This window comes from Zootermopsis nevadensis, unplaced genomic scaffold, assembly GCF_977971745.1.
Source record: "Zootermopsis nevadensis isolate Lab colony 2312 unplaced genomic scaffold, Znev_1.0 Znev_ptg000057l, whole genome shotgun sequence".
In the NCBI taxonomy this organism is placed as follows: domain Eukaryota; kingdom Metazoa; phylum Arthropoda; class Insecta; order Blattodea; family Termopsidae; genus Zootermopsis; species Zootermopsis nevadensis.
The window spans coordinates 1,142,652-1,153,582 of NW_028259188.1; the positions used below are offsets into that span (position 1 = coordinate 1,142,652).

At 40.3% G+C, this 10,931-nt stretch overlaps 1 protein-coding gene across 5 annotated transcripts; it reads right to left on the reverse strand.

The window, feature by feature from the left end:
- Positions 1-377: 377 nt before the first annotated feature.
- LOC147871370 (uncharacterized) lies at positions 378-8,802 on the reverse strand. Of its 5 annotated transcripts, none has more exons than XM_087361340.1 (3): positions 8,644-8,802; positions 7,353-7,424; positions 378-3,511 (listed from the first exon to the last, which is right to left on the reverse strand). In XM_087361340.1, exon 3 carries the CDS (start codon positions 2,520-2,522, stop codon positions 2,034-2,036), a length of 489 nt encoding a protein of 162 aa, XP_087217466.1. In that variant the 5' UTR covers positions 2,523-3,511; positions 7,353-7,424; positions 8,644-8,802; the 3' UTR covers positions 378-2,033. The 5 variants fall into 4 exon arrangements, with proteins under 5 accessions (XP_087217466.1, XP_087217468.1, XP_087217465.1 ...); XM_087361339.1 differs by having other exon boundaries at positions 7,274-7,424; XM_087361341.1 differs by lacking the exon at positions 7,353-7,424 and having other exon boundaries at positions 8,644-8,736.
- Positions 8,803-10,931: the final 2,129 nt, after the last annotated feature.

Below are 10,931 nucleotides of genomic sequence, written 5' to 3' on the forward strand. Positions count from 1 at the left end.
ACGAGTTGTTTTATTCCAAATGTGGTGTGTGTTGTCTTTTATTGTAGGACCACTGCCACCGGGCATAAACCCATTTGCTGACATTCAAATTCAAGGCAGTTTCCCAACCTCTTAGTGACTGACCCTTACCTCAGGGTTACACAGCAAACATATGCCATTTAAGAGTGCATGTTCTGCCATCTATCTGTCCATTCGGAGTCCACTGAGGCTGTAGATGGGGTGCTCCTGAAAGGTAGATGAAGCCGTGGCCCTGTCTTCAACTTGATGGGGCACCATCTTTGCAAGGAACTGATTTCGATATGTAATACTGAAAACTTTTATGAAAGACTGTTGAGGTATTTCAATTTTCATGTAGATCAGAATATTTTAATGCATACTTCATATGAACAGACTTCTGAGCATTTTAATTATATAGATATACATTTGTGGGTGTAGGCATACAGAATTTTTTTTTCCAATTTTACCTTGACTTCTTCAGATCTTCATTCAGTAAGACTAAATTATTACTCTCCCCTCAATCTGATAATTCAAGTGCCACTCTGACACAGCCCGCACAACTCACGAACGTCAGAGATCAAACCGTACCAAAGATGACAGATTTATTACACTATGAATAAATTCTGTGACTTGACAACAAACATTTGAATGATCAGAGTTTTTCTGGATTACTAAGTATTTTGGACTTAACCATCATCTGGTATTGAAAAGAACATAACATTTCAAAAACTAGATCTTTTATTACCCTCAGTTTTAGGGAAGAGGGGCAATGCGAGATCCCATTTTCAAAATGTATTTTTTAGAATACCAGATGATGCAAAAGTCCAAAAACTCAGTAATCCAGATATTAATACACCAACATCATAAACCCACCTAATGAGGTGACTTGTTTGTACTTCCCTGTATCATGTTAGAAAAGGGATTCAAACCCTCGTAAAAAAAAAGGGCTTTTCAGCTCGACCTCACAATAGGGTTTACTGATTTAACGTTATGCTACTTCAATAAACGGATAATCTGACTGTATAAAGGCAGTGGCGCACATTTAATAAAGGTTAATAAGCTACAATTAAATACTACTGGGTATAAAGTGAAATGCATACGAAGTCAGCTTTTAATTGTAAATTTTAAATGAAACTCATTTAATACAGAAAAATAAAATAGATTTATTTATAAAAATTATAAAACAATAGCGATGAGTTATAGCTCTCATTTTTCAAGGACTTAGCGACGTATCGGAAGATAATGAACAGAGACTATAACAATGTAATTAAAATGCATACTGTCGGTTTTACGTGTGAACGATATAATTTTGGTTTTATCTATGTTAAGTTCCATATTCCACTCATGTACGGAATCGATATCTGCTTGAAGAGCTCTGCAGTCATCCACAGATTTAATATCACAATATAGTTTCAAGTCTGTGGGAATCTGAGCTGCCTCCAGGCCTAGGAGCCGCACTGGCCGTAGGCACAGCATCTGACTCCATTGACCTGACAGGCGCGCTCGAGGAGTAAACCTGCTCAGAAGTAAGTCTGCCGCAAAAAGGAGCAATAAGGCACCCATTTGGCCACACACCAGTATTATTAATTAATGGAAACTCATCTTCGTTGACAGAAACATGAAAGGAAGAATAACTGCTAAATTTTTTTTAGCCTGGTGCACAACAAATTCTTAAGGTGTAATTGCTCCTTTAATGAAGTCTCAATATCTGAAGTTGTGACCTCAGGACTAAACCGTGAAACGAACAGGGCCATAGACCTCTCTTTCTTAGAGAGTTTTGGACCCCAATTAAGGGCTGTCTACGTTGCTTTGTAGTGTTGACCACCCGGGTACCGGGGTTGGGCTTCCTTTTACGGTTCACCATTATAAAGCCCTCGGTGTCCACCTGCGTTGGAGTCTCCGTAGATTGTAAATCCGTGAGCGTGAAGTCCTTGTAGGACTTAACGCCCACGTCAGCAGCACAGGCCGAAGTAGAGTTGTCGGATGGTACAGGAACTTTGCGCGACAGAGTGGTTGAAGATCCCTGGCTTGATGAATTACTTTCCGCAACGTGTAAAGGAGCACAGGCAGTACTGCTCCTTCAAATATTCATTATCTTTGCGGAGCTGCTGCACATCCTCAGAAAGTTTGAGGACCAACTGCACCAAGTTTTCTACAAGATTGTGAGTGCTAGCTCCATTGAGTTTCACCATCTCCAGCTTACCAGCGAGAGAGTCGTAATCCCCGTCTGGCAGGATCGGTTCCTTTACAGGAGACACTACCTTCTTAGCAAGCTCCGAGGCAGAGGCAGAACGCGAGTTCATTGGCGGCGTGTTTACACCACTAACGCCTCGAAGTGCCTTTACACACTTTGCGCACTTGTAGGTGGAAACACCATCAGACAAAAGGAATGAATACTCCACCTCACTCATTTTCAAGCAAGTGACATGAAAACGCGAAGCACACGGCCCACAACATCTAATATGTTTCTGCTTTCCGTAGAAAGCCTTCTTGCACATCTCACAAGTATCCCTGCTAGCCGTCATTGCGCCGGAAGGCTGCAGGTAGCAGATTCCTTTACAACTGCACCACGTTTTAAACACACAGCACGGAGCACTAGCAAGACACGTCCACTCACTACGAAGGCTACAGTAAATATAACCTCAGACTTCCGAGAACCACAACTGCACGAGTCTGTATTACAAGAAGCAATGCATGAACTTTGTAAAAGACCAGACTTCCTGAAATTCTAGAAACTGCTGTTAGTGTAGCTGATGCCTTATTTTGCACCTTTAGATTCATTTAATTTTCAATCTTCCAGTGCCAACTGTGCCACGAAAAGACAGAAAAGTACGACCTGATTTATTTTCCATGCACCGCTAAGAATTTCTTTGAAAACTAACTTAGCTGTTATGAGAAACACTTGCACATTTAATACCCTTCTATGTAAAGAATGTAAGCTGAAGGTGCGGTACAAATGTGCATGTGACGTTTATACACCGAAACTGAAGAAACTTCACATGGACAAAGGTCTGGGAAGGCTCCTTTTAAAGATACAGTCCTAATTTCTTTCAGAAATTTACAACACAGTATCACTTTCTCCTTGAACTTGGATTGTAAATTTCATAGCAAACATTCAAAATGTCCTCCATTAACTCTCGGCCTTCTTACTCTCATCATTTGTGTCAATAATAAGAAGCAAGTCCATTATTACTTGAAGTAAATAAAAAAACAGCTATCTCCATTAATACTCACCTCAAATTGATCTGATTTTCAACACCACGACAGCTACACTTTTTACCGCCAAACTTCGTAAAGTCGCCGCCGTATACCATTAATGAAACTAATTCATCTGCCAGGGTCGAGATGTAGAAGTCTGACATTATACTAAACGTGTATCGCTGGAAGTTCATCCATTGTGCCTTGGCGCTGCACCCATCTTGTATCGCCATCGCCTCATGCTGCTACAAGCGCAGACGGTAAGGAACACAGGTGAGATTTTACGACTCAAAGAGTTCTTGAAAGAAGCTGGGAGCTGTAAAATAAATTCCTTAATTATGCAAAGGCAAGGTGTAAGCACCTTTCTAAGACAGGGCACAAACTAATTAGTGTAATGAATTAATAGTGAACTACATTTAAAGAAGCCACTAATCATGAGTTGTTAGTAATCTGCGATGTATTCAGAAAATTTCAGGTTCAAATATTGGCCTCGAGACTGGCTACTCTGACTGAGAAACTGTCAGGGAAATGTTGGGATAGTGAATTAGAAATGGTGCATTAAATTAGGCAATGTTGTTCATAAACCTTACTGACCATGCGTCACGGCTTTACGCACATTCCACCTCGCCATGCGTCATGCTAACATGTTGATAAGACATGAACCTCAGAGTTGAGTTGAAGTTCGGCAGGTGACCCTGTACTATGGGGGGGGGGGGGGGGGGGGGGGGAATTTAAGTCTCCTGTTTTCTGTTTAATTTTGATACAAATCCCCTTTAAACATTTTCTCAAATGAAGACAGAAAATTATTGTTGCACAGACAAACCTTAATGGGATTTGACTGTAAATTAAAAACACATTCACGAATACGTTTACTTATTTCTGAAATGACAGGAAAGAAATTAAGCTAACAATAGAGCAGCTCACTCTGAATAAGAAATGTATCGGTGACAAATGTTTACCTGCATGAATTCTGCTAGAGGTTTCACGTAACCACATTTTAATTAGCCTGACTAGCTTTCTGGCCACAAAAAAACTCAAACAAAATACTGTAAGTAACTTCTCTTACAACTCAGTCATAGGTTTTCTTTAATTCTGTAAATAGCTGAGGTAATTCTTCAGTTAAATACGAAAATAAGAGGCCCTAAGATTTGAAACAGCAACTCATTAAAGCCCTATGACAAGATCACCAGTTTTTCCTGTCCAAAAATTAATTGTAAACCGATGCTTCATTGCTGTGCCCTCTAGAAAGGCACTTGTGACAAGATGATTATAGGAGCTTCATCTAGGCTTGGTTTTAAGAGCAGAACACAGTCCTTGTATATAATATACGTAATTTAGAATCGCCCGTGTATTATGTATTGCAGAAGCTGTCAGACAATTAATCTGCATTTCTTCTTTATATTATTGCATCATAATGCATCATTAATTTTACTGCCTGGCATGAGTTGTGTCCGGCCTATGAGAAATTTGGGATCACTACATTCTTTTTCACCCACTATGAAGACGTACTTCGGGCTCCCAAGAACGAGGCAATTGCAAAAGTGATTTTCGAGATGGAGAAGCAGTTTAAACTGTAAGCTACTAGAGAATGTACAGAAAGTAGTTTCAACAAAACTATATTAATTTAATTATGATATAATAACAGAAACATTACAGCAAAATGACACAATTTTCAATGGTCTTACTATCAGTATATCGGTCATAGTTTTCACACCCCTTTAGTACCTAAAGACCAGGTGGTCTCACTTGTTCTTGAGTGCCAGCTGCAGTTTCTTTGTAATTATTCAACCCTCCTACTGTCTGTCAAGAGTCAACACTTTGCTACTTACGATCGCCACGACTCTTGCCCCATTTGACAATCCTTCATACGATGATATATCAGGAATAATTCCTTTTACCTTCTCATTTTGTTTTTAGGGTTTCCACCCAATTACCATTTTATTAATTAGAATGGGAAAAAAAGCCACAGAAAATAAAACAAGTTCCCAAGACCACAGTAATTTGCCAACAGTTTGAAGTGGACGGAAAATTGTAGAGCAGCTGTTTCTGAATGTTAAACGTCTTACTCTGAAGAACGGTGTTCTAAATGTGTTGTTTTTCCTACTTTTATTTAGTGATGTCACATAACTGTCTTTAATGATGTACACTATTGTGACAGTCAAGAGATGACACCCGCAGATACAAAAATGTATTCCATAAGAATATATGTTGGCAGAACCTAAAAATGATATAAATGGCCAAATATGTAACCATTCATCAAATAAATAGTTTATATTCTTGTGTATGTGTCAATGCATGAGCCGGGATAGCTCAGTCAGTATAGTGACTAGCTATGGGCTGGACGACTGGGGTTCGATCCCCGACGGGGGCAGAGGATTTTTCCTCTAGCCTCTGTGTCCAGACCGACTCTGGGGCCCACCCAGCCTCCTCTACAATGGGTACCGGGGTCCTTTCCTGGGGGTAGAGCCGGCCGGGGCGTGATGCTGACCACTCACCCCATCTAGTGCCGAGGTCAAGGAAGAGAGGAGCTATACCTCCACTCACCCCAAACGCCTACATGGCGTATAGTGGGACAAACTTTACTTTACTTACTATGTGTCAATGCTGAATAATAAAATGTCATTTATTGCGTGAGATTAAATAAACTGAATTCTATGAGTTATAATACGTATATCCTGAAACGACACAACTTCTGATAAATTAAAGGAGCCGAAATTTTATCTATCACTTGCTGAACTTCAACACTGCTCAGCGGTTTCTCTTCAGTACGACCCATTAGGCATCACAGCATGCAAATCCAATAACAAAAGTCACAAATTAGGAAGCAAATTAAAATTAAATGGAACTTACATAATATGGTGTTTATAACATAAAAATTATGTTTTAGTAAGGCATGTAGATGAGAATGCATCTTCATTTTAAAACATGAACTAAACCCATACAAGTCTCGGGTTCGATTCCCGGCGGTGCCCGAATTTATAACTTGTGTTGGGCAAGGCCGTGGTCTAGGCAACACGGAGTTTTCCTCCGGGGGCTTCCCCGGTTTCTCCGTGGCATCCCAACAATTACTCCATTCACACACAGAAGAAGGCAATGGCAAACCACTTCTGGATCATCTGCCAAGAACGTATATGAACAGGTCCCAGTCCGAGAAAAGGATGGAAGGATCCTGTTCATATGGACCTGTCGTCAGACAGAACACTAAATAATAATAAGATGAGGTGGTCTAGCGGTTAGAACGCTGGCCTTGTAATCCTGGGCTCTCGGGTTCGATTCCCGGCGGTGCCCGAATTTATAACTTGTGTTGGGCAAGGCCGTGGTCTAGGCAACACGGAGTTTTCCTCCGTGGCATCCCAACAATTACTCCATTCACACACAGAAGAAGGCAATGGCAAACCACTTCTGGATCATCTGCCAAGAACGTATATGAACAGGTCCCAGTCCGAGAAAAGGATGGAAGGATCCTGTTCATATGGACCTGTCGTCAGACAGAACACTAATAATAATAATAATAATAAAACCAATTTATTAAGTTATGTTTCACTTATCATCACTACATGGCACTTCTTCTGGTTGCAGAGGGAAAAGATCTTCAGATAAAGAGGGCAGCTGGAAATTGGGTGGGATGCTACCAACTCCTCACCACAAAAGGACTAGCAAATTAAGAAAATTTATGCAGGGATGATTTTTTAACTAGACGAATGAGCTGTCAGCTTCTCAAAGACTGATCCATGCATTACAAAGTTTTGTGCACATCTTCATTTGTATTTCTGAATAGGTTTCCTTCACAGAACTCTTTGTGTATTCAGAATGCGACAAAATTAATCAAGCATCTGAAACGTATCCTACTGGAAAACTGACCACAAAGTCCCTCTGTGTATTCATGACGCCTCTTGTCTTCAACTCACGGCTAAGTGATCTCTCTGTCCCCCTCTTTCCACATTCCCAAATCTGGCATTCCTGATCTGCACCATAAATAATTTAAATAGTCATGGGATCTGCCAACATAATAAAGCATGTATGTGAAGTGAATATTTCTCTCATCTATTGTGTATTCAGAAAAAGAACATTCCCTGACCTCATTCTTGTTGCCACACGTTGGCTTGTGACAAAAATGAAACCTTGTTCAATCCAAAATGTTCTTCAATGGAACTGACCTCCTCACCCTCAAAATCTAGTGGGTGTGGCATCACCAGTTGTCTTCTTGACACTTCATCCCAGTTTACGCCCTGCAGGATGATGCATAAATGTTAGTGGCACGTACCAGAAATTTGACTCTAAAGTAAAGTGCGACAAGGCACTAGAGAGAACACCTAGATTAAAAAGACCCTTCAATTTTGCTTGGCTACTAATTTTGGTGTGTACCTTAATTTAATAAACACTACCACATTTACTGGAAGGGATGTTTGACTCATAATCATATCTTCAAGGTTAGAGTTCAATTCACCTGCTGCCCCCAAGGTCATTTCTCAAAGGTCCATCTTAATGCTATGCTCCGCTTTCTTTATTTCCAAAGCTGGCGCTTTACAAGAGATTTTCCCACCAATATTCTGTGGAATTTCTTCCCTCCCTACATGTCCCACCGACTGTAACTGAGATATCCTTACCTGACACTACAATCGCTGGGATGTATGAACCAGAAAATATCTCATTACATAATATTTAATCTAGCCCACTGCATTATCCTTTTCAGTTTTCGGTATTACCCATTTATTAAAATACCTGTACCTGATATTCTTTCTTGAAAGTAAGGCACATGTTTAAATATCTTACATATTTAATGTTTTAACTTTTAAGTGGGGTTATGTTCTTGTTGTCGTCTTCCTACGACTTTCATGTATTCTTGAAAAGTAAACTCTGTATTGTCAAAATGGAGAAAAGCTTCTGACTTAATGAAAGTACAAGTTCCTCTGAAAAATCGCTGATAAACTGAAATCAAAGCCTATTAAAAGGTTTACATTTGCAACGATCAAATCCTAATGCTGCCAAAAAGTTGTGGTGCATTAGTCAATCATATAATGGAGCTGTACCACAATTCCCCCAACACATAATCGTGACGTGGTGGTTAATTAAACATCAGGGATAAATTTACCTTCCCCTTACCAGTTTTAAAATGCTGAGTCATGGCATAACTTTACACACAATCCCTTCCACAGCCAGCAATATCTGATTCATAAATTTCTCAAAAACGGGTAGTTGTAAAAGATACTGTTGTACAACCTACAAGACGCTTCACACATTTAAATTATTTCTGCAACTCTTATATAATAAATATTTTTAAATATGTTAAATGTATTGCCTGAATTCAAAACTCAAGGCCAAACACAGATGATTATGTGCACACACGTCTGCTGTTAATTTAATACATGAAAATCCATTCTGTTTAAGCCTCAATCTAAGCCCATCAGAAAATAAGCACGAAAACACTGGATCTGAGTTCACACTCACATTCATTCATCTTTCCGTCCATAAGATGCACACACCGACATATATTCCAACATGTCCGAAAACGCACAGAATATTCCTGTGCGGTGCGTTTATTAACTGTGACATTTCCTCAAGAGTTTTCTGCATGCTTTAGATTAATAATCTGTGATTTAATGTTTACCAATTGTTTTTCCTACACCACAAAAAAGACTTAGTTCCTATTTTCCTCAACAGATGGCTCCTATAGGACAACAACAAAAACTGTTTTGAACACATTAAAAACGTTGAACCCACAAGTTGACCTCATGACATCCTAACGATATTTGCTTGTAGTTTTCGCTGTAATTTTTTTGCTAAGCAATTTTGTTTTTATTTGAAGTTTATATAGTGCTAATTATACTTTTTCGTAATTTTCTTTAGTTTATTATATACGTATGGTGGTGTTTTTTTGTAGATTTTTCACCTAGGCAATGGCTGGGCCAAGTTCAGTGATGGATGAGGCCGATATTTTTTATTATTTAGATACCACAGACAGTGACTTTGTTCCTGAAAGTGACTCTGATTACACTGAAAGTAGTGACGACAGTGCTCCAGAAGCAACCGCCCGACCTGCTCACACCATGTCCGACAGTGAAGAGGACGACATGAATGGTGACGACTACAGGGAGATTCTGTCACCCGAGCAACCTCTTTCCCTCCCTTTCCAATTTCAAGAATTACCTGGACCCAAACACATGCCCCCTCCCAACTCTCCTCCCATATCTTATTTTCTTTTGTTTTTCACTGATTTTATTCTTTCTCTCATGGTGACAGAATCAAATCGGTATGCCCAGCAGTTTATAACGAGTAAGGGAGGAAATGTTTCTACTCATCTGAAGAATTGGAACAGGATAACAACGCCAGAAATGAAAGGATTTCTGGCATGTATTCTCAACATGGGAATTGTAAAGAAACCCACCATTGCGTCATACTGGTCTATTCTGCCTTCCCAAGCCACCCCCTGGTTTGGGAAAATGTTCTCAAAACATCGGTTCTCCCAGTTACTGCGATTCTTTCACCTGGTGAACAACGAGGGATTGGCGGTCCCTGGAGAAACAGGATATGATCCCTGCGCAAAGTACCAGCCCCTAGTAGACCATGCCAACAGGGTATTCCAGCACCATTATACACCACATCAGCAACTTTGTGTTGATGAGAGTCTCATGCAATACCAGCCCTACAAGCCCCACCACCCATTGGGGATAAAGTTCTGGATGATATGCGACTCTGTTTCCAAATACTGTCTGGGTTTTTATACATACGGAGGTGCCAGATCCCAAGACGACAGAGACAGTATCCAGAAAAATGGTTTGGGGTACACTGTTGTGAAGAAGCTCCTGGGGATTGGTGGTTACCTCAACAAAGGTTACCTTGTCTTTGTTGACAAATTTTTTATGTCTGTGCCACTTGTCCATCATCTGTATCAGCTCGGCACATATGTGACTGGAACCATAAAGAGGAACAGGAAATTTTTGCCCCAACAGTTTAAAAACAAATTTTCAGTCGGTCAGAAAATGTACTTCAGATCTGGTCGAATTCTCGCTTGCGCTTTCCGGGAAAAGAAATGCCAAAGACATCCGGCTATTCTTCTCTCCAGCCACGCAACAGTTCAAGAACAGGAAGTTACACTAACAGGCAATGGTGGCAATAGAAAAACAACAAAACCTGAAATAATAACGACCTACAACAAATTCATGGGTGGGATTGACACCTCCGACATGGTGTTGTACACCTACGTCGACGAAAGGCGAACCATCAAATATTGGAAGAAGGTAGCTTTCAACATCATTGCCAGGATGGTGCTGAACAGCTACATTCTTTACAAGGAGAACTACAGGGGGCCTGACAAAGTAAGATCAAGACGGAGCTACACAGTGGCCATCATTGAGACCTTGGGAGAGGATTGGATGACGTTGAAGGGTGGCACTGTGGACGATCCGAGAGGACCGCCGGGAATAAGAAAACTACCGGAGAAAAAGGAATACCGGTGTGTTGTGTGCAGCACCAAGGAAATGAGGAGGAGATCGAGAACGGTGTGCAAGAGGTGCAACAGGGGGCTGCATGGAGAGTGTTTTCCGAAGCACAGGTGCTGACTCCGAAAGGTACGTGTACATTGTTTTACATAAATTGATGTTTTTCAGGATCCGATAACAATATAGACACCAAACATATATCAAATTATGCAGCAATAAATGTTGTTTCTTGCAGGATGAACTTTGAAGAAGGGAAACAAAAAAACAATTTATGTTTTTACCTCCTAAAAATAATTT

What these genes read in the sequence shown, in the direction of transcription:
- LOC147871370 (XM_087361340.1), bottom strand. Translation starts at nt 2,522, where the DNA reads ATGACGGCTAGCAGGGATACTTGTGAGATGTGCAAGAAGGCTTTCTAC.